The sequence below is a fragment of the Podarcis muralis genome, chromosome 5, assembly GCF_964188315.1.
Source record: "Podarcis muralis chromosome 5, rPodMur119.hap1.1, whole genome shotgun sequence".
In the NCBI taxonomy this organism is placed as follows: Eukaryota; Metazoa; Chordata; class Lepidosauria; order Squamata; family Lacertidae; genus Podarcis; species Podarcis muralis.
Genome location: NC_135659.1, coordinates 62298693 through 62325524, shown reverse-complemented (window position 1 = coordinate 62325524; position 26832 = coordinate 62298693). Strand labels below are relative to the sequence as shown.

Sequence of the window (26832 nt, the reverse complement as noted above, 5' to 3'; positions counted from 1 at the left end):
CTTGATCAGTACAGATATTAAGATCTGCAATAATGAAGAGAGGTTGTTTGCTGGAAGCTGTGCACAAATGGAGTGTTTCATTACTAGTTTAATGCAGAATCTGTAGATTCCAGTGGTGCTTGCTCCTATAAGGAGCTAACAGGAGTAAGCCCTTTTGAATTCAGTAGGACTTACTCCCAGTGTTGCAACCTAAATAAGCCAGTTCTTAAACTCTGAGTTAATAGGTAATTCCGGAGACATCACAGCAGTAGTTTGCATTAATCACCCAGGCTGTGGCTAGAATCCTGGTTTCTTAACTGTCAAACATGTTCACTTACAAAGTTATCCCTTGCTAAATCCACATTTTAAAACTGAGCCAAGGTATTGTTTGCATCAGCTGTTAGAAACTCACTGCTTTACTGTCAAGTCCATAGATACAGAACACTTTTCTAAAACAAAATGCCTTTTCTTGTCAAACTCCATTGCTACAGTTTAGTTGCTCCTTATTCAGAAAAAGTTGTAATGTTTCTACCATTGCTCCAGTCTTCAACAGTTCACCATTTGAGTCATACTATTACATCACTGCCAGAGAAGAAACAAGCCCAACGATAATGCCTGCATGGCAAAGCCCAGGGGTTGCCAAACCTTTTGGGCCCATAGGCACATTTGCAAAGTGGAAAAGCTTCTGTGGCACCACAGCTAAGCTCACACAGCAACCTTCTCTCTTGGGTACAGTAGAATGCTTCCTTCAAGCCTAATGTCAGCAGGCGAAGGATGTGGGTGCCAGGGAAGGGGTCTGTGGGCATATGTGTTGGCAACCCCTGGCATAACTGCTTTGACCACTGCAGGCCTAATTAGGACTCTTGTGCCTTTTAAGACGTGCACCATATCAGGGAAACAATTAGCAAGCAATGCTTTCCTTTTCTCTCGACTGCTGCAACCGGGAAGGGCACACCTTTTTGAAACTTCTCCTTGATGCTCACTTGTTGAAGGCACTGAACAGTTTTTGGCAATCCCAACCACTTTCCTTCCGTAACTGTTTATCGTATCCAGAGCGACACAGTTCATTACCACTATAGTCACCATTGCCTCTGGAAGGGCCCACCCACTTGACCTGTGGCTGCATTGTCAGCAGACCTGTAGATACTGAACTATTAGGAATGGGAAAGGATGCAGAGGAATGGCAAAGGAAAGGGGAGGAGAATGGGGAGGTGCTTGATGGGACTGGTGGGGCATACAGGCCCATCCTGCTCTGTCCCCTTCCTACCCCACACAGAAGTCCCACTCCAACTCCTCTTAAAAATTTGGACTGGCTGTGCTTACCTGTCCTCTCTGCCTGCCGCTGCCCATGCTCGCTTTGCCAGCCTCCCTCCAACTTCCACCAGAAGTGGTGACGCTCTGGTGGTAATGAAGATGCACTGCAGCCCCTCGTCTCCCTTCTCCTTGGGGACCATGTCTGGGCTCCGCTCCTTGCTGCTGGACTGCTGGGCTTCGTTCCCTCGGGGGGGTTCCACACTGTCTCCTCCCCCGCCCATCTATGATGTCACATACACATAGCATTTTGAAGCTCGCATTTTACAGTATCTTTTACAAGGTCTCATTTGTGTGCCCCCTTGGTAGATTGGACGGCGAGGTTCCTGCTGTTATCTGCTGGAACAGGCAGGGCTGTGCCTTCCCTCTGTCACAATGGGCACTTGTGATGTCGAGAAGGCTTGGCAGAGTGTGTGGGGGCGGGTGGGCTTTAGTTTAGGTCTACATAGGAACTTAGCCCAAAGAGACATCTAAGACTTTGGATTGTTTCTCATGCTTTCTCTCCTCCAGAGATTGGCTTCTTTGGAGGCCAGGTCTAGGGTGCTCTGTTTGGCTTGCTTTAGAATTATTCAGAGAACTTTCAGAAGGGCTGCCATTGCTAGTTGATGTTTCGCTGTCCATTTGTCCCTGGCCAATATCAGATTGACCTGGGTACGTGCAATGCATTTCCTTGGGGTAGGGAACCTCAGGTCCAGGGGGCCAGATGCAGCCGCCCAGATCTGTCTGTTTAACCCTTGGAATGCTTCCCAAGTCACATCCTCCACTGGTCATGATTCATACTATTTCTTCTTTCCTGGCTGGAATGCCTCTTGCTTATCTGGATGGAGGACTGAGATGGGTGCACAAGCGTATGTAGAAACTAGCCTACTCTACAAAGGTACAATTTCCACCCACTTTTGCCTCAGACCCCACCTACCCCTGGGAGGTTTGGAAGGTTTCCCAGAAGGAACTGTGGCCCACAGGCTGAAAAACAGTTTCCAACTCTGCCTTTCCTTTTGCACAATGTACCTGGCACTCTTATGTCCTTGCATGGCTCCTCTGTGCATATTAGAACATATGCAGGGATACTCACTCTAAGCTATCAGTTATCTTCCTTTGCTGCCAAGAAGGTTGGGGTTATGCGCTAATTCTCTTCCCTGGGTCTTCCGTGGCTTTATGTATTTATTACATTTATATATCACCTTTATCTTTCAAGGATTTCAAAGGTTCTCTTCTTTTCATCCTTTACCTGTGAAGTAGCTTAGGCTAAGAGATGGTGATTGACCCAAGGTCACCCAGTGAGCTTCATGGCTGAGTGGGGATTCGAACCCTGCTTTCCCAGTTCCTAGTCCAACACACTAACCATTATGCCACACTGGATCTGATGCTGGAAGCCCTGCAGCATAGAGTAGGATGGGAGGCCAGGCCAAGACACCATATTGTGCCACAGCATTCCAGTATTGAATGCTAGGTCGCTGCTGGAGCACATGGCTTCAAGATGATGATCTGTTCTGTAGACCATCTTGAAGCAGAGGCAGAAATGTGCTTCCACTTTGTGTAAGCAAACGTGTTGAGGGATTTTGCACCGTGTTATTGCAATGAGAGGAATGGTCTTGGGTGCCTATGTCCTAGGAGATGACAAGGACGCAACACTATACTCATTTGTCTCTCAGTCATGAACGGGAATAGCCGTCATGATGAAATGGTAATAAACTCTGTGAAATATTTTGCTTTGATTTTCAGCATTAGGTCTTTTGTAGTACCTATTGAAATAGCAGCATCTGAATTGTCTGTCCAGGATAGCAGAAGTGGTGATGGAGAACAGCCGTACCACTGTCCTGAAATCACACCACTCTATGGCATCTCATCCAGAATGGCTCCCTTATTCCAAGAGTCTGGATATAAGTAAGTAATATAAGAAAATGAACCACTTGACTTGTTCCCTATGTTGTTGTTCTTGTTGTTGCTTGCAGAACATGATGGGCCAAGGAAGTCCTTAAAGGGGAGTGTGAGTGTGTAGCAGACTTCAGAGTGAATGGCCTGCCCGGCAGAAAAATAACTGAATCTAAAAACACGAATGTTTCTGGCTGCTGAGTTCAATAGTTTGGTTTGGTTGGACCATTTCTCCTGTATGGTGGTAGAGGTGTTCTAAACGAAGGGAACAGCTTCCTTACTGGAGTGTTTCCCCCACTTAAAATAGCCAATTCGCAAAAGCTGATCATTTGCTGTTCCTTCCGCAACCTAGCAAGTAACCAAGATTCAATTTTCCTCCAGGAAAGGCGACACCCTGTCCAGCAGTGAAGTGAGAAGTGCTGTTATCAACTATGTGAAGCTTAATGAGTTGGTTGATGAAACAAACAAAAAGTATGTAAAACCCCAAAGCTTGTTTAGTAGGGTTTAGTACTCTCCTTGATCTGTACTGATAGCAAGGGATAGCTGCAGCCATGATTTTGCACAGGAGTTTCCTGTGCTCGTGGTTCACCATTACAGCGCTAAGTCAAAACATGTGGGAAATGCTACTAGAAAGGGCAAGCACTCTTTCCTATCACAAGTCCCTTTATGCCAAGTATGAACACTCAGGTCAGATGGACCATGCACCCTGTCCTGGTCCCTCTCTTATTTACCTCTGCAGTATAGATGGGCCCAAGTGCAGTGTTGATTGTGCTCAAATGTATGTCCAACCTCAACAAGTGTTTGTGTGCAAACACACACACACACACACAACTTGTGCAGGTGTATCCCATATATCGTGCCTAGAATTTTAAACTAGTGGTCATTTTCCTTATTTATTTTGTTATTTATTTCATAGAATGTATACACCACTTGATTAAAACTCCCCCACCCCACCCCATTCAGGGAAATTGTACAACAATAGTTTAACAAAAAGTTTAAATACTAAAACTAGTTAGGAGTCCCATCAACTTTCTAAGCATCTAGGTAGGCTTGCCTAAACAAGAATGTTTTTTAGCAGGTGCTGAAAAGAACGCAGTGAAGGCACCTGCTTGATATCAATAGGCAGGGCGTTCCAAAGTGTAGGTGCTGCCACTAAATGATCAAGTTCTTACACACGTGGAGTGGGTATTATGTGGCATCTGTAGAGTGCCAATTCTGCCGATCGAAGCAGTCGAGAGGGCACATGTAGGGTAGGGTAATCTCGTGGATAATTTAGGAGTGCCACAAGATTAAAGACATCTTAGTTGATTAATCATATCACTTTTTTTTAGTGATATGATTCTGTAGGTTGATCTGTTAGCTTAATCATTAAAAGTTTTGATTAGCTAAACAGGTGACCTTTGATTAACTGGGCAAAGAATTTTTAAACATTAAATTATCTTTAAGAGAGGTACATGCAAAAAAAGCACTTGACAAGCAACATATTCAGACATAATCTACAAGCAAAGAGGACATGTTTTATGTAACCCCTTCTCAAGTTTTCAGCAGTCAAGTAAGGTTTTTAGCACCCAGCTTACCACATAATAGTGCAAGTGCAGTGTGAGTTTTGGAAATCCTTTTGTACCTTTTAACAACAAAGTGCTAAAGAGACAAACATGATCTTTATAATCTGTAGAGTGCTACACATTCTTGACGTTGGTGCATTTCCAGTTCAGATGATGAGTGATCACGCTGAGAACAGACTTTTAAATCTGCCTTCCTTTGTTACAGCTTTATAAAGGTGGATCCTATCTTGTGCGATTGTCTGTTGGACAAATCTGAGCAGGATGAAATTTCAAAGCTCACATGGGACAATCTCCTGAGCAGGTGAGGGGGGGAGTGATTCCTACTGCTGCTTCATATACTTGCCTCAGTATTTCCTATAATGCAGGCCACTATGTATTATGGTATCTTTAATGTTTGCAAAAGGAGGTTAAGCCCAAACCATTCAAAGGTTAAAATTGTCACTAAGGTCTAGTGCTGTGTTGCTTTGTGTTATGTAAGCGGACTGGAATTTTATGACACAGTAGCCTGATTTGCACATCATGGTAAGCCATAGCTTATGGATTACTGCATGCTGTTCAGTGACCCCTTGCCTTTCTCCACTCACTCTTCAGCCAAGAGAGAAGCATACTGCACAGCTTGGCTTAGTGCTTGGGTGAGGAACATCAGGCATGGGGGCCAAATGTAGCCCTGAGGACTCCAGAGCACACCCTCTCTCCTTCAGCCACACCCTTCACTGTTGCTCCATTGCACTCCCAAGTGTTTTTGCTTGGCTGGAACATGTCCTTGAATGCTGATCGTACCTTTGGCTTGCATGGATGCCGAGGGTATGCAAGTGTCTGTATAAACCATGCAAAAGTGAAATGTGCACTTATTTCTCTGACTCTGCCCACAATTGGCCCATGGCCCAGAAGGGAGTGGGGCCGCTCAGGTCCCCCCCCCCCCCCACCTTCTGCTTAGTGTTCCATGTGAACCAACACTTGCAGTTTCTCTCCCCAAACAAATGACGAGCCACAGACCAAGAACCAACCTTGGCTTCCTGGGGACAGAAGCTAACCCTGAGTCCTGGTTCACTGGTAATGCTAAGCCTCACCGCACAGTTTGTTTTTCCTGGCTCCAGGTGGGTCAGAATAAAGTGGGAGCAAGTGAGCAGCTGCTTGCTCTGGTAAGCCATGGTTTATAATTTGCTTCCCATGATGTGCAGGCATGGCCACCGTAAAAATAAACACAACAAGCTTGGCTTCTTTGGGACCTTCTAAAACTGAGGATCATAATATTTTCTTTTTAAAAAATCTTTGGAATTAAGAGAGCTACAAAGATAATAACGTAACTATGTCAGTCTGGCAGTGTCATCTGTTAAAAATCACAAAAACCTTTTTAAGACATAATACTGATAGTACTTTAAGTAGAGATTTTCCCAGAATAATCCTGTTATGGAATAGCATCATGTATCACATAGATGAAGGCTGCTAGATGAAGTATAATTAATTCCTGTCGGTATCTCTATGGTTGTCTAGTATACAGTCTACACATGGGGTGCAAATCAGCCTCTCATCATTATTAACTTTCAGAGGGAATTTTAAAACCAACCTTTCACCCAGGTGGCTGAAGAATACTGCTCCTGGCAGTTGTCTATAACAGTTCTTTCTTACATTCTTAAGTCAACTGTAACTGTTTTTAGAATGCTTAAAAAAAAATGATGGCTGTGATTCCCACCCTGGGCTCCATTGGGAAGAATAATTTAAACTCAATAAATAAATAAAACCCTGAGGTGAATAAAGGCAAGCTGTATCAGATTGAGTCTTTGAATAGATGTTCTTGGTACTTAAGTATAGCAGGAATAGCTAAGCCAGAAAGCTGCCATCCCTCTGTGCTGTCCTGGATAAGCTTAATCTTAGCGCTGCTTTTGTGGCAGGTGTCTGGATAAACTACAGCCCTTCCATCAGGTGACTTTTTTTGGACATGACCCCATCGTGAGGAAAGGAAACAATGATCCCATTGATATAAACATAGCACAAAGATCGTGCAATAAAAAGGTAAGGGCAAGGAGAGAAGTAGTCTTCTGTGGAAACATCCAAACTGTGCTGCCTTTTTTTTTTATGTCTGCCTTTTGAAATGTTTTATAATACTGCACTATCTTTTGAACGTTTGCCCATTGAAAACACCATTTCCAGAGCAGTCTCCTAGCCCTGTTATGCAGAGAGAGGAAAATAAAGAGGCTGAGCCCTTGATCCTACTTTTTGGGCATGGAGAGCAGGGAAGGCTGTTTATAACTACCAGAGCTGCAGTTATTGCACCAGAAGACAATTGACAACTGGGCTAGCATGTGCCGCCTGTACAGGTGAGCATTCCTGGGCTTAGGTCATAGCCCTACCTCCTTTCTGAACCCCTGGGGATCAGGTAGGAGGTCCAGATGTTACACTGACACCTTACAATGCCACTGGTGCATGGTTTGTAATTTATTTCAACCACCCGGGGGTGAAGAGGGCAAGGCGGAGAAGGCCAGATCAGGAGATAAACTGAAGTTCTCTGTTTAGAGCTTATCTGATATCTGTTGGCCCTAGTTCAGAAGGATAGTAGGAAGCACCTACTGGCAGCTGAGTCAGATATACATTGCACAGAGACTTCTGAAAGTGTGTCACCAAAGTACTACTCCGGGAAGATGGAAGGCACATGTTGCAGACCTAAGGGAGGAACAATAGCTTGAGTGCAGCACATGTTTCACATGCAAAAAGTCTTAAGGTTCAATCTCTGGCAGCTCCAGTGGAGAGGATCAGATAGCAGGTGATGGGCAAGATCTCCGAGTGAGGCACTAGAGAGCTGCCCACAGTCAGAGTAGATGCTACTGACCTGGATAGAGTAATAGTCTGAAGCGATAGAAGGCAACTTAATATGAGTGTTGCCCTCTTGGATGTGTATCCCTGTTCCAGAGGAGCAGCCAAGCAGGTGCAGTAGAAGAGGCTAAAACAGACTGGGGCAGAGCTGCATGGAAGAGTACCTGGGTCATTAGCAGCTTTTTGTTCCCTGTGTGTGCATACTAATTACTAATACTAATTTCATTTGTACCTCACCCATCTGACTGGATTGCCCCAGCCACTCTGGGTGGCTTCCAACAAATATTATAGCATAATAAAACATCAGACATAAAAAACCTCCCAATACAGGGCTGCCTTCAGAAGTCTTCTAAAAGGTGTATACTTATTTATCTCCTTGACATCTGATGGGAGGGAGTTCCACAGGAATAATAGTTTTATTAATTGTGTGTGTGTGGGCCTGAATGAATTGCAGCTCGCAGATGCAGCATTATGGCTTGAAGGCGGTGGTCCAGGGTGTTGATGGTATCCAGCATGCTTGGCTGCAAGAGGTAGACTCTAGGAATAAACCAACCCAATACAAAGTTGTTAGTTTTTTCAGATAGAGATGATTCATTCAGCCCAGTGCTATCCATGACTCAGCCAGGGGTTGGGAGTCAGAAGAGGTGCGATGGGCCCTTGCACTGTTTTAACACTGGTATTTCTTTTGCCTTTCTCTGAAGGAATACAAAGTAGTTTTCATTTTTATTAGTGTTTCAAAATGTAGTCAGCTGGTGGTGCTGTCTTCAAACCCCAGGGGCAGAAGCTAGCATGCCTGGGCTCTTCTCCCTTCCTCTCCCTTCCTCTTTGGGTAAGGAAGTCCTGAAGTAGCCTCAGAGAAGGGTTGGTTGGTTGTGGGGTGGTCTCTGTAGAAGCTTCCTGGCCTGGGCCTTTTGCTTTTGCCCTAATGGGTGATGTGTGAATCTGACCAGGCCACTGGCTAGCATTTATCCCCACCCCAGCTTTCCTAATTAACATCCCTTCCTCCTAAGCTGCTAGGGCAAAACATATGAGCTAATCATTTAAGATTTGGTCTGCTGCTACACTGTCCCCCCCCCCCCCCCACCAATCAGGACGAACCTTGATAGTGTTACCCCAGTGCTTCAGTTAGTCGCTTGCATTTATGTATGCCTTTCACTTAAATCACATAGGTTGTGCAATATGCCTGCTGTCAAACATGCACTGCTCCTATTCATTTCCAAGCATAGGTATTATTAATATGCACAGGCAAAGGCCCTATGAAAATAACTTTGCTGATACCACATAGCCTGTAAGAATGTACAAAAGTAAAATTGCACACTAATGATTGAGCATTGTATATTAGTGCAACCAAGTAATACCATCTTTCCTTTCGGTTTGCAGGTAACCATAATTAAGAATCTTGAGCTGTATGGGCTAGACCCACAGGCTGTTGCCAACTTTCTCCAGCTAAAAGTTCAGGCGAGTGCCACTGTCACCACACTTCCGGGAGCAAAGGACAGAGCACAGGTCCAGGTACAAGGCAATCAGATCCACCACCTTGCTAAGCTGCTGGTGGGTAAGTATCTATAGCAGGGGTAGGGAACCTGCCAGGGCAGCACACCAGTGGTGGGTGGAGTCAGAGGAAGAGCAATGGACATACCTTTGCACATTAGGCTATATTCCAGCAATTCAAAGGCCAGGTGCTGGCACATGTGCATGCGCGCGCACACACAGTCTCCATTCAGGCTCAGAAGAGGCGTCATCACAAGATGACATACCAGCAGGCAAATCACTAATGGAAGGTGTAGCTTAGGGAAAAGGCTAAGGCCCAGCATGCAAAGTCTGCCTGCCAGGCCTAAAGTTCTCCATCCATGGCAAACTCTAATAGTGCAATCCTAGGAATATCTTCCCAGGAGCATATCCTATTGAATTCAATAGTGCTTTACTTGCAGCCTAAATTGATTTTACAATATTCTGATCAGTTTCTAAGATGTGCTCTTCTGAGGAGGAGGCTGTTGGAAAACAGTTATACATAAACTAAAAAGCAAAGTGCTATTTTCTCTTCAGAGTTATTTTATTCATGTGTAACCTTATGCAGATTGAATTCAGTGGCTAATTAGGGCTGCCACATTACCGTATTTACGCAAATTTAATGCACCATCAAATCTAATTTTCATGACGTTATTTGTCCAAAAATGGTGTGCATTACATTCGAGTAAATACAGCAAGTGCAATGTCTTCCTATGTATATTTATTCATAATTAAAAATGCACAGGAGTACATTTTTTAGTAAGGCGAGTGCCCTAAGTATACAATGCTTTAGAATTTTCAGAGCACATTACTCTTTTAGTAAGCTGCAGGTCCTATTGTGTTAAGCTTTTGAGCTGTCAAATACAGATTGATTACATGTTGACTTTGTTCCAGAGGACTACCAGATACCTCGCAAATACATCAAGGGTCTTGAGATGGCACCAAAGATGGGTCGGAAGAAGTAGCCAGGTCTGAAGATCAAAGTCAGAACTTTGTTATTTATAAATATTTTATTCAAAAGAAATGACTAATCCAGCTGCCTTACCTATAAAATAATGGAATTTATAAATAAAACTTTTCCCAATAATCTTTGCTGGACTATCTCCATAGCTCTTGTTGTGGAACACCTCAGCATGTTTGCTGAGCACTGTTCTAGTACAAACAGGTCCAATGTAAACTATTGGATATCCGCTGAAGATTGTGGGGTTGGTTTTCTTTTTCTTTTTTACAGGACTCAAAAGAATAGTGAGGTACAGTTTCTACCCCTCCCATGATTGTGGATTTTGTTCTCTCCCTCAGCAACCCTCCCCAAACGCTTTTACCTGCTTAAACGGAGGTACCACTGTAGTAGCCTTCTTTGTTTACACACTGCAATACCACCGCATACCACAGGAGGGCATGAAGAACACAAACCGACTCAACTCCTCGCTTCATCAGAGGCTGTTTTATTTTCGATAGCTTCTCTTAACACAATTTTGTATCGCATGAACAGATTTCTTTAGGAACTTTAAAAAAAAAAAAAGCTGGAAGGTAGGTGACATTTTCAAGAAAATGTCATAGGGTTGAAACAGTAGTAAAAATAAATTACCAGCATGGCAAAAATGTTATTTACTTTACCACGTAAGCTTTTCACTAATTCCATTCTTTACAGACTGTACATGTTTTACAATTGACCCATTTCGAAAGAAAAAAAAGTTACACACGTACAGATGATGCAGGCAACACAGTATACTAACAAAGGCACTGCCAGCAGTAGTCTGCGCTTCTTAAGGTAGGGCCTCCTCTAACTCCTCTCTCTAAGGCGTCTGCTCTGCCACCGCTGAAGTGGCTAAGCTTTCTCTCAAAATCCAAGCTCCGTGGTGGTCCCCCCCCCTTTCTCCTCTTAATGCCCCTTAGCTATATATAATCTTTTAAAGAAACAAAACAAAAATAATGCCCGCCTGTTTCTGCAGGTGGCTTAGTCAGCAGCATTCACATAAATTGCATAAGAAGCCATGCCTTCTATTAAAAATGTTCAAGACATGCTGTTATGGGATGGGGGTGAGGGGAGCAGGGAAAGGAAGAGTGCCATTATTGAAAAGCAGTTCTTTAAAAAAATAAAAATAAAACATGACATTATATATATTTATATATACTCAACATTCCTAGGGAGAAGTAGTCAGTGACTTACAAAGACTGTTTCCTGTTCTTGTCTCTTGGTGATGGCGCAGGAGGCTGACATCCTGGGTCCCTCCTCAGTGTGCCAGGCCAACAGTTTCAACAGCGCTTAGGAAGAGTTTTGAGTGCTTTCTCGCCTGGGTTCAATAGTTGCATGTGCTTATCTGGATCTGCATCTTGCTTTCCTTGTGCTGTGCTAATACATCTTGTACAGCGGTATTAGAGACTGGGTAACTGTCTATGGGGGTCGCTGTGGTGGTGGACTTCCTGAAGATAACTCTGGAGGTACCTGAGAGCTCTGTGCCCTTTCAGCTGCGGTGTAGAACCCCTGCACTCAGCCCTGAGAAAGAAACAAATCTTCCTTCCTTTGCCTTCCCAAAGACAGCTTTGCTCCAAACAACGTCATAGAGGGTAGCCAGGTTTTGAAAATGTAGATGTGGGCCTTCTGGTGTTACGAAACAGTTTTGCAATGCAAATGACATAGAGAATCAATTCCATTTTTTTAAGTGCTGGGAGATGAGCCCCAAATTGGCTCATTAGCAGACCTGCACCCTGGTCCCAGTTCCTACTGGGTAAGAGGAAACTGTATACTGGAAGGAAGGGCTCTAAGTTGAAAATATTAGGCTGGAAGCATAAACAAGAAAACAACCCTGAAGTGTTGCCAAAACAAAAATAAAACTGACCTTATTTTCCTGTGTGAAAATATAAACTCTTTTGCTCAAAGGCCAAAGCACTCTAAAGCTCATCAAAACCTGCTCTACTTCTACAGATTTCTTGACCTCTCGTTCATTCATTCTGTTCATTCTGTGCAAGTCTGTTTGGCATCCTCTACAGTGTCCACATGTACCAGAGCAATAACCCTCCCATGTGATTAAATTACTACAGAGAACACGTTCAACTCACTCCTGCCACACATACATAAATCCACGTGGAAAGGTACTGGGATGGCAGGAGAAGAAAAGAAGGTAGTACAATTGAAGACAAGGCATCTTCCACTGCTTGTGTGAACTACTAGCTCATCCTTAAGCTAGCCTCAAAGAGGAAAGATTTCAAAACTAGTTTGTAGGGACAAACTCACACTGAAATACATTTGAGAAGGGGAAGGGGGTGGTTATACCTTAAGCAACCCAATTCCTTGTATATTCAGCATTCACTGCAAAGTTTTCTGTCTATTCTGTTCTGTACAAGCAGGGGAGAGGGGAAGAAGCAGTGTTCATTTTTGGTTTCTGGAGGGTCAGTGGATTGGAACATTTAATTTCCTGTTCTATAGTTGCCAGTTCTGAGCACACACCATGGACTACAACCAATTGAAAAAGTGTCCTGAGGAAAAAAAGGTTTTGGTTGGGTGGGGTTTCTTTCCATTTTTTAAATAATATATAATTTTTTTGAAATTTAGTTTATCCCTAGCCACACTTCCAAGTTCAGGTTATCCAGGCTTCCCATTTGCTTCTTTCAAGGCCTCATGCAGTCTTTGTTTAAACCTGTCATACTTTTTCTGCACTTGCTGGATTTTCTCTTTTTCTTCCCTTTCTAGTATCACCAGGAAATTCTGTAGCTCTGGAATAGAGAAGTCATCCCACTGTGGAGAAAAAGCACACACACACAAACAAACTTTAGATTGGCAGACAGAAAATACAGATTATTCCAAGTCTGTGGGTAGATGCTAGATGTGACCTGACTAACTGACATGATTTTCTGCAGGAAAAACCCACAAAATAACTCATCCTCCCCAGTCTTTCATTTTACCTCATTTGCTACACTGAAACCTTCAGGCCCAGAAAGTAGAAGCCTCCCACAGGAAAAATTACAGTCCCTATATAATTTTCCCAACTTGGCTTTCCACCACAAAAAAGAGTTCCAATGTGCTTAAGGGGTGGCTTTCTAGAATAGAGTTTGCTAGGTTTTATCGATCGCCCTTTAATTCAATAGCTGCAGTTCAAAAAGGTTCAGACAGTGGCCCAGTTCATGCAATCAATTCCTCACTTAATAAGCCATGCTATGCGCTAACTGCTTGTGGGTGCTCAGGACTCTTGCTTCTCTCTTCGTGTAGTTTAATATCCTGGCTTCCTTATAAGACATTAATCATACATGTGAGCCCTGAAATGATGGTTAAGAACTGAATCCTGGCTTGTTTTGCTGCTCCCTTGCAGGGAGGATCGATGGGGCTGTGTGGAGGTGAGCAGCGCTTGTTCATATCCTGATTTACTAAGCCAGGTGGTGGTATAAAATAAAAAATCCAGGTGCCCAAACTTTGCAATTTCACGCAGTTCAAAGGGTGAATTCTCCAAAGATTTTTTTCAAAGAAATAAAACCCAAGTTCAAAGAATGGGTTGGGGAATAATTCTGTAAGCACAGCAGTTCAAGGCAAAAATCCCAAGCGATGGTTGTTTCCCTTTCAAAGACACCAGCCAATCCACTTTTCAGCTTTGGAGTATTAAAAGTGGTTTGGGGCTTTAGTGATGGCATGTTTTGAACTAGAGACATGGCAAAATAAAGTAAAAAAGAAGCAATGTATATATGCACCCCTTTAAATCACAGTCACCATCCAGAGATTGAGTGAAATGTGTAAATACATGAGATTCTTGAGATATTATGACCCTAAGAAAAAACCCATTCTGTGCATGAATTTCAACATTTTGTATTACCAATGTGCTCTGTAAGAGCTGGGTCTACAGAACATGATGCCCGCAGGTAGAAATGGGGAACCTGTGGGCCTTGAGATAAACATTGCCTGATCATTGTCTGGCTGTCCGGGACTGATGGGAGTTGGGACTCCCAACAACAGCCACAGCTTCCCCATTCTTGCCATAAGAGGAAGAATAAAGAGAGAAGGTAACTCTTTAAGGTGTTGAAGACCTGGGGCTTCCAGTCAGATCAGGTTTCTAAGCAAGTGTACTTTACGGGGAATCCTTGCTCCTCTAAGAACTTCCATTTTGCCAGCAAACTGTATTTTGAAAAGCAGCTTATGGCAGAGTTCTGGAAGCCATGCCTATTCTTAATTTTGAAGTTGTTTCTTGTGCTCAACAGAAAAAGGAAATAGTGTAATTCCATACTTTAGCTCAGTCCTCTAGTTTAAAAACACAGTGGAATTATCTGTTTGCTATATTGCTGTCTCTGTGCATCCAGATGATGTGAGGGTAGGGTGAGAGTGGAGAAAGCATGTATTTGGGGAATCTATGGATGCAAATGACTAATCTGCAATATTGCACCAAGCTCATCTACCTTTTGAAGATTTACCATATGCTCCCTGTTCCAAAACTTTAAAAACAAGCATTTTAAGGATTATGGCTCAGAACTCTGCAAAAAGGCTGACTTGTTACAGGTACAGTCAAACTTTAAAGAAAGCCAAGTGTAAACAATAAAGAAAGGCGAATCAAATGTAGCCTTAAAAGACTCCTGGCTCAAGGAGCCTTTTATTTGCCTCTGTTCCTTCCATCTTCAAATGCTGGCACCGAATAATCCGTAACAAAGAAGGGAACCACAAGAGCAGGAAGTGTGCTTTTTCCACCCACTGCAAATGGCTGCTTGTGCGATGTGACTGCCTGCTTTCTGAGAGCAGAACGTGTTTGTGCAGGTTTGAAAGGCAAGCAGCTTCCAGTCTTACCTCAACTTCCCCTGTTTCGTTTTCCTTCAACACAAAACTGAGAATGTCTGTGTCAGGGCCTGCTAGTAGCCGGAGGTACAAAGGGTACTCTGTTACCGAGAGCTTCTGGGATAGAACTGCAGAGGGGACAAAAACATGAGAGAATGACCTGAGGCCTTTGAAAAGGAGGGCACATATTTCAACTATAAAAAAGCCCTCCCACACCTCTCCATGTTGTGAAGGCCCACAGAACGTCAAGGAGAGGACAGAAAGAAAGAAAGAAAGGCTACAGCATCCAAGTGATGTTTTGCGGTTCTTTCCCTCCCTTTCCCAAAGGAGTGGCTAGCTGTGAACCACTACAGCATTTCATAAACATTTATTTTAAATTCTCCAGAACTGAGGGTTAGCGCCAGCCATTTACAGTATATCCCTCAAGGAAATCTGTAATAGGGCAGATTAGTAACACTTCCAGTTGGCTCCAAGACAAACTACAAGCATCCAGTTGTATCCATTTGAGTCATAATTTCTCCATAGCCTTCTACTACAACTACCTGGGACCATTCTGTAAAAGTGGCGGGGGGACGGGACAGTAGTCTTAAGCACAAATGGGGCTTACAGAGCAACCTTTACCAGACTCTCCTCCAGATAATTTAGACTACACAGCTCAATGGTTGGGGTAGTGGAAGTTGCAGCCCAGAACACCTGGATCTCACCAGATCTGGGGAGGCATCTCTGGACTTTACCATTATAAACATAAACAGTTTTGAAACAAAGAGATAGAAACAGGCTAGCATCGTCTTCATCATTTTATTTGTATGCCGCCTTCCCACAGTTAAAACTATGCTTAAGGCAGCTTACAACATAAAAAGATTTACAGAATTACAAACATAACAAATGTAGCCGCCCAGAGTGGCTGGGGAAGCCCAGCCAGATGGGCGGGGTATAAATAATAAATTATTATAGCTATAAACAAGAAATGAAACACATGAATGAGTGCACAACCAAACTGAACAACTTCCATATAAAGCATATGATCTAAAGATACAAAAAATTTTAGTATCAACTGCAGCAACAAAAAAACTCCTAAACAAACCCCAAACTAAAGAAACTGTTCAGCAGCCTCAGCTTTTGTTGCTGGAGTGAGTCAGGGCCCTGCCCTCCCAGGCCAGGTGGGAGAAGGTGGAGAGCAGGACTCAGTGAAGAAGCAAGCAGCTCTTCTTTGAATCCTGATCACTTTATTGTTATTACTGTCTCAAAAGGGAACACTATCTCACCTTGACCATCTTTCTGCATCTGCTTGAAAAGTGCAAATTTCTGTGGGTTGTCCACCACCATAAATTTCTTCAGAAGTCCTTGGATCACCTCACTCACGGTGGTGCTGCTGCTGATGTGCAACTGTTTGATGGCATCCAGTGGCAGGTAGAAGGATGTTCTCTTCTCTGTCATGTTGGCCATGTTGACCTCCTTGAGGGCATCGTAGATGGACTGCGGCCTGATCCCTGCTGGCACCGTCACAGGCCGGCGAAGTTTCAGGTGAACTTTGATGAAGCCTGTGTAAGTGCCGTCATCATTCTGATGGAATTAAAATGAAGGTTGAAAAGATGTTAAAAAGCAGGGTTGGTGGCATTTATTTTGTTTGCTGAATTTTTTGAAATATGGGACACAGGAATTATTTCCATAAAAGCTAACATAAAGCTTTCAGAGCCATTCACTGACTATTGACAGAAACAACTGAATGGGGTGGGGGAAACCTTCAGTACTGATGGGCTGAGCTAGTGCAGTTGCTTTGAATTCTCACTTCCCTCAGGCAAAAGCACACATAGGCGGTGTTTGCATGTAACTCCAAACCATGGTTGAGTGTTAAGTTGACAACCCTGGTTTAAGTCCAAGTGAAAAATTGGGCTCTCCTCTGCCTGTACAGCTGGGAAGAGGAGTTTGTCAGAGATGAGTTTTCTTTTAAAGGATGTTGGCTTAGTGTTACATGTGAAACAGGGAACCTGGTTTAAAACAAAATGTTAGTTTAATAAGCTCTTTTCTTAGCTTTTTGATGCTATGAAACCTACAAGAAATTTAGCATTATGTGCAAATGAGGACAGACTCTAGCTTGAGGAGAAGGGTACATGTAGGGTCTAGAGACCAGAGGAGCATGAAAGAACTGAGACAAATGGAGTGAACCAAGGAGTACAGAAGGGTTGGGGAGCCTATGAACTTTCAGGTGCTGCTGAACTACAATTCCCATCATCCCGGGGGAGCCACAGTTTCTCCCCAACCCTGGAATATCGGGTTATTAAGGCTTCTGACTTTATTCTTTTAAATTCTGCCACTTATGGCTTGTATCAGTCCTGCAGTCTTGTGACCTGACAAATATTATGGAGCAACAAGGGCCAGAAAACAGGATGGTAAGCGACAAGAGTGAGCATCACTTACTGACTTGCACTAGCAATGACTCCTACTCATTCTCTGGGGGCATTCTAAGCCACAAGCAAGGCTTAGCAAGGCAAAGTCGTTGTTGAAAGACTCACAGGCCAACGTGAGTTGGGTGAAAAAGCCATCCCCTTTCCTTTGTCTGAATTCTGAATGGGCCTTCTCTTTGTGTATCTGCAGAGTTTAGGCTGTTGTTTCTCCAGATGAGAACATAACCAAGAATACCAACTGAAAGCAAATTATCAAAGGTCCTGGTACCTTGGATGGTACATTTCCTGTGATGGAAAAAAATGAACACTTCTGCTTCCATATGGGCATGAGATCTGGGGCAGCTGCTGAACCACAGTGGGAGGTGGCTGGGCTGTGTTAATTTTGACTCATCTGGGCTAGAACAATAGAGCTATTTGTGGAAAATCATTTGCTGTAGTGGCTACAGAATGCTTAAGCTGAAGATTCAAAATTAGCTACAGAACAGTTTTGCCCAGCTGCTATATGGCTCACACCAATTACACTGCAGGTTCACAAAATAAGCTCCGAAGGAGTTCTGCTGATGGAGAGATCTATCCAAATCCTGTATTCAAAGAGTGTCTGTCCTTTGGACTTGCTGCTTAAAAGAGGCACTTCAAGTTATTTTCCTTACCAGAAGACCTGTGCACAATTACTAGAGCCAATGGTGAAATCCCATGCTGCCCATCCGTTAATGAAAGAGACTTCCCTTTCTCTCTCCCAACCCCACTGCAGAATCCACCCATGGAAGCAACCACATCAGGTGGCAAGGTCCACAGGGGCAGCAGATACAGCCTCCAAGGAATGCATTGCCCGCTGCTGCCACTGTAGTGGCACCAACCACTGTGGCATGCTCCTTGGAGATCAGATCTGCCATCTCCTCAGCAGCCCCCTCCCCATGCTGCATCTACAGTGGCCTCTTGGTGATTTGGAGGCACTGCTGGCCTCCCATCCTTGTTACCAATGTAGATATTTATTCCTCCCCTGTTCCTGATGTAGATCTTCCCTTACCCCATCTTCCCTGGCCCAGGGGGCGGGGATGATGACACCATTTTGTGGTTCAGCTCAGGGGCCAAAATGCCTTGGGCTGGCCCCAACTCCTATGCACCCTCAAAAATCGGCTCCAGAAGTAGTTGTTTTGATATGAAAGATGGTCAACCAAAATACTGAACAGATTGATGGCAGCAGCTGTACTGCTCAGGATGTTATATATCCGTTTGGCTGGGATGTTATGTCAGCTTTGCTATATTGATCAATTCCGGTAAGCACAGCAGCATCCATGAAGTAATGTACAATCTAAACGCAATCATGCACATCGACCAACACGGTGTGAAAGGAATTGACACAGACTGGCGCTCAAGTACTCTACCTCTGAAAAGCAGAGTAGTGATAAGTGTGAACGCTGCTTCTTTTTTCCATTTACTCCTTGCGAAGCCCTGGTCCATTCTTAATGAACTTATTGATTATGAATCATTGAGCTATGCTGTACTCTCATAATAAGACTACCCAAAAGATAGGGACGGATAGAGGTAAAAATCAATACTTTTTATATTTTGTCTTTGTGGTCAGCTCTATAAAGCATCAGCTGTGGATGAGTTCCTCCCCACACATCGCCACAGGAATTAGGTGGCCACCCCAGTTGGGGAAACGGCAACTCTCCAAAGTCAGGGTTTCATTTGTTGTATGTGTTATTGGTGGGGGGGAAAGTGTACATTTCCCCAATGAGTACAAGGGGCATGAGGTAGAGATTGGTTCACCTTTGAACTTAGGAATATCTCCACTACAATTGCCACAGGGGGCAAAAGAAGACCAGCTTCAATATACTGTTTTGTAGCTTGCATGACAAGAGCCTACACTACTGTCCTAAAAGTAACAAGTAATACAGAAAACGCAGTGCATACCAGCTTCATCAGCAAGCAGTTGTTGACTTTTGAGTTGTAATTGTCAATCTTCTCCTTCAACTCTTGGACAGTAGGAGCTTTAGGTTTTTCTTCTTTTTCTTCCACCGGTTTTGTTACATTCTAGAACACCAACAAAACAGAACACTTCAGTTGGCTCATGCAGCTTTTGACATGATCCTATGACATCCCGCTTCATTTTGTATGTTTTATTCTTATTTATTGCTTTTTAAAATTAAATTTATATCCTGCCCACCCTCCCAAAGGAACCCAGGATGGCAAGCAATAAAGCAATATTACACCTTAAACACAATCCCAATATAGATGCAGATTGTTCTTACATGCCTACACATTATTTATCACCATCACACAGTAGTAGCAGCAGCTTTTCTAGTAGCAACAATCATTTCTAAAATGCCTAAGTTTTGTTAAGTTCAACAAACAGGTTAAAAGTAAGGTATGTACATGAATGGGAACTCCTTCCCCAGGTGCTAACCAAAAGGAAGACCATGAGGGGAGAGAATGAACTTGGCTGTTAGGGGTGGGTGTGTTCACTGTACAAAATCCCTTCCAATTTCTCTACCAATGGAATAAACACAGTTCAGTACTTAAATGACGTTAAGTTACTTTTGCAAAGATGTTAAAAAAAAATTTTGTTGGCTGATCGGAGGGGCAAAGGATGTTGCCATACAAGCTCTTAAACAAACACAAACACATCTATATGTAGTTACCCAATGAACATACTGACCTCCCGCCCCCCATCAGAACTTTCTATGACATATAATGCATTGCAATTTTTGTTAGAAAAGTGGTCCAGAGTACAGAAATGCCTTCTGAGCTTCCACCTCTATTGGGGCACCTGCAAAGGACATCACAGCATGTGATATATTCCCAAAGTGGTTGGAGAAGCAGCACACCATTCCCTCAGCATAGTGTTCAGCATCTTTCATGGAGGACATGCCAATCAATGTCAATTAGTCATTATAGCTAAGTGGAGCCTCCACATCCTGACTCTATGTATCACTGAATACCAGATGCTGATAAACAACAGTGGGACAAGGCTCCCCAAAGACATCTTCTGATGAACACCCGGTTATTCTGGTGGGACTCTCCTGAACAGTTAAACAGAATGGTTCTTAGTGTGACATTCTGGTTTCATCTAGCCTGTAAGAACCATTATCCCACTGAGCCATTTACTGTGACAATATAAGTCTTATACGATACATGAGAGGTTGCTATTTGAGCAGTCGATGATAACAGCAGAATCGTCGTTGCAGATCTGATAAGTGGACATTTCAGTGATGCATTGGTTCAACCTGCTCTGGGATCTTGCCTATTCCCCAAATGGGAAAAGCAGAAAACCAACATAGATGTTGCTCATAGCCTTTTTCAGAGGCCCCCTAGGTGATTACTGCCCAGCACACTTTTCCTGTACATTTTACACTGTTAAATGTATCTATCTCTGGCACAGGAGGACTTAGCAGACCTGCTTAGCAGCACAAATACACTCCAGAGGGCTTGTAGGACTTGTTCCATGTGTATAATTCTCAACAGAAGCGCCCCCCCCCCCCCCCGAGTGGGTGGGAGATGCAAGGGGAAGGGAACTGGCAGTGTTCAAGGCAGAAAGGGTACCAGCCTGTTTTAACTGGAAAAGACCAAAATAAGAACCAGTGAAATGCGTTAGAGTAGCCAAGTATGCTAATTTACAGAGCAGAGTCTTCAGTTTGCTGAGTTTGGTTTAATGATAAAGAAAGGAGAGCAGGTGCTCCGAAGGTCCCCTTCACTAGTTAACACCTAGACAGCAGGTGAAGGATGATGCAGGTCACCTACACTTCACATTATGGTGAGCTGCATTTTATTTCTATTCAAGTTACAATGATAGCACCTAAATTTGCTTGCATATATACAAATCTGCACGTTATGCAAGTCAGTGTCCTCCTTTTTTGGTGATATCATTCCTATGGGGTGATGCCTAAGTTGCCACCTGAGCTTGCATAGGGGAAATATATTCCCCAGAGGTGAGCAAAGCACATAGTAAGTTTTTTTTTAAAGGAGATACATCACTGCATTTGATGTAGAGGCAGCATTGCTAAGACTTCTCAAGCAACGCCATATAGAACGCAGCCTTTCACACACTAAATGAGAGTCCCCACTGTCAATGATGGAAGCCACAGAAGTATTCGTTACAGAATGTGGGTAGTGTTGGGCAAGGCGAGCACAATAAACTTTGCTGCCTGTGCCAAAAGACATGATGGCATGTCCACACCGATTCTGTGTACAGAAGCTGACTGAATTGGCAGTAGAATTTTACTTCAATGGTGCTGATGGGATGGTACATGGACAGCAGGCAAGTTTAGGGGTGGAAGACAGGCCATTGGGCACACACAGCTCTGTCTTCCAAAGAGGGGAATAACCAAGGGGCTGCCAATATTGCCATGCAGCATCTACCACTTGAGGAGGGTGTCTCATTCTGCCTAATGATAGGGCTGGCCCTGTAGTTGGGTAGAGAACCCACTCTATTTGGATTTCAGCACAGATTCTTAGAACCGTGAGCCAAACTACTACAGTAAAGACAAGTCTGATGAGCTTTTACTACCGAAACCCCTCTTAAGCTTGTGGCCACGGGCATCTCCGAACTCTGGATGAGGTGGTAATTTTGTGCTTTGTTTCATTTGATTTGCAGGACTGATGAGCACTGCAGAAATCAAGATCCTTCATTTCACAGAAGGATTGATAATTTTTATCACCATGCAATTTATCAGAGAAATTGCGGATAGCCATTTCTCCCGGCAGTGATAGTGCTTTTGGATGGGAGGCAAAACAAACCCGATAACCTCAGTCCACACAGGAAGTATGCTCATCGTAGCTGCTGCAAACAGTCTAGCACAAGAGTAGTTGATGTGGTGCCCTCCAAGTGCTGCTCAACTACCATCCCCACACTCCCTGATCTTTAGGCCATGCTGTTGGGACTGGTGGGCGCTGGAGTCCAACAACATCTAGAGGGCAAAACATTGGCCACCACTCGTCTAAGTGTAATCACTGTAAATAGCAGAGCAACTGTGGTACAAAGAAATAATATTATTGATACCTAGTTGATTCCTCTGCATAAAATGTACAATACCATTTTATAATTTAATTGTTGTTAGCTGCCCTGGTGGACACTAGAAGAGCAGGTTATAAATTTTAGCTTAGCTTATCTTGTTTATTAAACAAACACATAAATGTTTTGTAAGATAATCACTGAGGAAAGCATAATTTGAAAGCACCCAAATATATCGTTCTGCTCCCAGTCAAGCCTAGGCTACCTGAAGCTAGAGATAATAACCACTGTGTTACTAGTTTGGAAGAAATTAATATACAGAGAAGTTCTAGGGTTATAAGTCAGTCAGTGGAAGACTAGAAAAAAACCTAATGATTCATGACTTTGCTCTAATTAGTGCAGCAATTTAAAAACCCTGTCCTACCTGCAAGTTCATTTTTGCAACACAAGATGCAACTGAAAGCCACAAGTAACTTTAAACTCTGCAGCGGTATTTAATATATGAATGTGCATTCTCCATGCAAATAATACATGTACAAATCTCCCTGCCAACTGCAAAAATTGCAGGAAGTATTAACAACCTGCATGCTTCCTAACCAATCACTTTTCTCACAGTCACAAAAGGAATTAGATCAATGAATGTGCAGCCTGAATGAGCAATTACTGCATGCAGGAATCACACAGAGAGGCAAAGGCTCTTCTCTCTCATTTCAATGTATTTTTAAAGGAAGCCAAATCGGAACATAGGGGAGGATTCCCAAGTGGGGCCTTATGCAAATGTACCCATTAATCTTTAGATGCAATCAAACACACCAGTAATCAAGACCTGTCACAGACAGGGACACTTCCAGGACACCAAAGAGAAATGCAATTAGGAGCTTTGGAGAATTTAGAAGGGAAATAAACAACTTTAGATACACAGTAGGGATATTGAGGCGAGTCATTAAATGAACAATGTGCATTGTGTCACCAGAGTGATGGAACTGCAGGTGCTAAATAATCAAACTATTAATGCATTTGATTTTTCCATCAATACTGGGGACAATGGCAGTCCATGAGGGTAAGTGGCCCGGCCTTACCTCCTCCATTGAAATCAATAAACTCACACTGACCTACATGAGCTGGAGTGTAACCAACATAACCTGTTGAAAAACTGAGGCAAAGGAGGGGAGAATGATTATCAAATCCTTTTAATGTCAGAGGCCTCAGCATGGGAAGCAAGCCTGCCACGGGGGCCACCAACCGTAAGGACAGTTCCTAACAACCCTTCCCTGGGGGGGCACTAGGGGGCGCATTGGAAGATGGCCGACAATACCATCTCTCTGACCCACACGGGGTAATTAAGAGGCTGTTATGGGAGTAGGCAGCCTCCCTTGTTGCCCCAAGGAAATGGGGAACACTGCCCTTGCCTGCTGTGCCCATAAATCACCCCCTAATTTGAAAGAAGGGGGTGAGGGCCCTAGGCAGAATGCCCCCGTGTGGACCTCGGCTCTCCTGGATGCTGTCTCTGATCGCGCACTAGCTGCAGCAATTTGGAATAATTAATTACAAAAGAAGCAAATGCACATATTTCAAGTGAAGAAGGGGAGTGAAGTCTGCTAATTTAAGTGACCTCTGCGAAAGAAGACGACGGGTTGGAGAAACAGGAATATTTTACGATGAAGATACACCAAAGGCTGGGTATGTTGACAATGGGACTGAAGGGGGGGGGACCTTTTTTACTTTCCTTCTATGTGATTTACAAGAACCCCTCCTCATTAGAATCGTCGGTTGAACTGACCCAAGCAGGATGATTAAGGTCTGTGTGGAGATAAACTTTAACCAAAAGTATGCTTTGTGGAGATTGAGAAGCAATAATAGCTTTTGCGGAGTCGCCATCTTGCCAAAGGATTTATAGCCGAGAGAAGGAATGGACTTGTTTTCAGACTGCATTCCTGGTGAATCTCCTCAGAGGTTTTGAGAAAGGAGGCAGACTGGTGAAGATTAATGACGCTAAGACTGTTTTGATGTATGGAAGTGATGTTACATGGAAAATGTCTGGATATGGCTACTGGATAAAAAATAATAATATCCACGCAGGATTACAAACTGTCTAACCAGCTTGTGGAGACTATCAGAGGTCACAAAGAGAAAGGAAAAATATATGAAAATAACAACATGAGATGTGGAAAAACAAGAAGAAAGGACTGGATAGTACTGTGAACATCATAAGGTTAGATTTGTGGACATTAAAACAGCAATAAGAAGCAAGAAGTTGATTGGATCCCCTTCAGAACTTGAAATATGGGTACCCCCAACAAAAATTTAAAATTCGGCTGTGTAATTTGGAATTTATGTAATTTGGTTTGATTTGATGTGATTGGTCGGTTAATAAAAAATTAATCTTAAAAAAAAAAAACAACCCTTCCCTGTGGGGATGCTGAATTGGGCAGGGCATAGACTACCAACCCATGCTCAGCCAATGAAAACTCCCAGCAGCAGTGTGAGTGCCCAACCATCGTGTCATGGATTCCATTTTGGGGCTTGGAAAGAAAAACACAGCTTGCACATAGCCGTGGGAGAAGGTAAGCAGATGGGTTTTATCTTTAATAGATTACAGAATGGTTTCCTTGGACCTTTCTGGACTAGAACTCCCATATTTCCTGATCATTAGCATGCTGGGTGGGGCTGAGTTTGAGTCCAGCAACACTGGAAGGGTCACAGGTTAGCATCCCTGCTCTACAGTTACAGGACTGCTTTACACTGACTGGGAGCGATTCACCAGGGTTTCACTCTGGTGTCTTTTCCAGACTAACCTGGATATGTGGCAGATTTAAACCGGGACTTTCTGCAGAGAAAGTAGGTCCAAAAACCAAAAAAGCATCAAAGAAACCAAAGCAATAACTTGTCTATGCCACTGTCAAATAAAAGCAACTTGATTTTTGTGGATAATTGTCTTGATAACTCTCTGACTTCTCTCTGCCAACACAGTCGCTAGGCTATCACCTGGGTTAATTAAAGGTATTTATAAGTCTATCATTCCCAGAGTATGTTCTTTATTGGGTTTAGAACTAATTAATTCATAATCTCACAACTGAGTTTAGAAGAAACCACCAAATGCATAGGTTTCTTTATAAAAACAGCTTTGAGTTTAAAACAACAACACACTTCAGTTCTTTATACCAGTCCAGTGAGCAGCCATATGGACCTGGTGTTTTTCCCTGTTGCATGTCCTTAATAGTAAATTCGGCTTCTTACTCTTGCAACCATGCTGGAAATTCAGGTTTTGCTTCTACTCTGGAGAGGTAGCTGTGCTGTCCAGAGCAGGAGAAACAACAAAAAGGCCTGTGGTATCTTAAAGACTAAACAGGTTTATTATGGAATAAATTTCCTGGACTAAAATCCACTCTAGTCCATGAAAGCTTATGCCATAATGAAGCTATTAACTTTTATGTTGCCACAAGCATCTTAACTGGCTCTTGGTTTGTTTGTTTTTAAATAGACTATACAAAACTGATGTTCACACAGCATTGCTTCAGGAACAGCAATGGGAAACTTGTCCTCTTGTTGCTTGACTACAATTTCCATTGTTCTTAATGGCTGTCCATGCTGGCTGAAGTTGGAGTCCAACTACATGTGGAGGGTCACAGGTTCCCTATTCCTATGTTTCCCAAATCTGGGTCTCCAGCTCTTTTTGGACTACAGTTCCCACCATCCCTGACCACTGGTCCTGCTAGCTAGAGATGGTGGGAGTTGTAGTCCAGAAACAGATGGAGATCCAAATTTGGGAAATCTAGAGAGTAGGACAAATCCAGGAAAGATTGCTGCAAAAAAGGTGCACATTTTAAGCTCCTAACCCTCCTCTCAGTAATAAAATATTATTTTGCAGACGGAAATCTGGGACAGAAAAAAAAGCAAATTACCCCAGTGCCCAAAGAACTGGAAGATGAACAGGAAGGGCTCACAATCTCCTGGGTCCCAGTACAGCACCTTATCAAGTGCTCTATCATTCTTATGAGCAAAAGCTGAGAGAGAGGGAACACTGCATCCTACCTTGAGGTGAGATTTACAGAAAGACCTTAAACTATGACCCCTTTGCATGTGGCTGCTCAAAGCAAACAGAAACATACCAATAGGGACATGATGATAAGGAGACAGGCATAAAATTATATCAAGGTGTGTGCATCTGAATGTCATTGCGTTTGAAGCGAAGTCTACTTCCTCTTCACCTTCACTAAAATGTCAGCCATGCTGTAAGAGTATAAGATTGTGTTATGCCCCACACTGTTGATGGATTCTTCTAGTGAAATAAATTTCTTGAGAGACCAAGCTCCTAAAATTACAAACAGATGAATGTTTGAAGTTGTCTGTAATCCAATTGCCCCTTTTGCCATAGGTAGAAGATCCAAACCTCAATGCTACAGATGTCACCTCAAAAGAAACCCTGCTCATAAAAAGCAACAAAGCCAAGGAACTGCAGGATGAATGCTTTATTCTTAGAAAGGGCAATGACCTATTATTAAAAGACCATCCCAGTCCCGGAGCTCATAAGACTAAGAGTCGGCAAGCTGTAGATAATACAGGAATGCCTCAAGATAAAGATGATATTTCTTTCAAATTGGAGCCATGCAAAGGACCAGTTTTACAGCAGTGATTGGCATACTGCAGCTCACTTTTCATGGGTGAAAGAATAGAAAA

The 26832-nt window shown here is 43.2% G+C and overlaps 2 protein-coding genes across 6 annotated transcripts in view; one reads left to right on the top strand and one right to left on the bottom strand.

Annotated features, from left to right (window-relative positions):
- EIF2D (eukaryotic translation initiation factor 2D) overlaps nt 1-10136 on the top strand; it is a 103169-nt gene extending 93033 nt beyond the window's left edge. For all 3 annotated transcript variants that reach the window (XM_077929026.1, XM_028734368.2, XM_028734367.2), the window contains 6 exons: nt 3013-3174; nt 3544-3633; nt 4933-5028; nt 6620-6740; nt 8919-9093; nt 9942-10136. In XM_077929026.1, the coding sequence (XP_077785152.1) occupies nt 3013-3174; nt 3544-3633; nt 4933-5028; nt 6620-6740; nt 8919-9093; nt 9942-10012 (715 nt within the window). In that variant the 3' untranslated portion in view covers nt 10013-10136. The remainder of the gene's footprint in view (nt 1-3012; nt 3175-3543; nt 3634-4932; nt 5029-6619; nt 6741-8918; nt 9094-9941) is intronic.
- Nucleotides 10137-10472: 336 nt separating this feature from the next.
- RASSF5 (Ras association domain family member 5) overlaps nt 10473-26832 on the bottom strand; it is a 104797-nt gene continuing 88437 nt past the window's right edge. For all 3 annotated transcript variants that reach the window (XM_028734370.2, XM_028734371.2, XM_028734372.2), the window contains 4 exons: nt 19119-19238; nt 16062-16359; nt 14809-14924; nt 10473-12783 (listed from right to left, as the gene is read on the bottom strand). In XM_028734370.2, the coding sequence (XP_028590203.2) occupies nt 12631-12783; nt 14809-14924; nt 16062-16359; nt 19119-19238 (687 nt within the window). In that variant the 3' untranslated portion in view covers nt 10473-12630. The remainder of the gene's footprint in view (nt 12784-14808; nt 14925-16061; nt 16360-19118; nt 19239-26832) is intronic.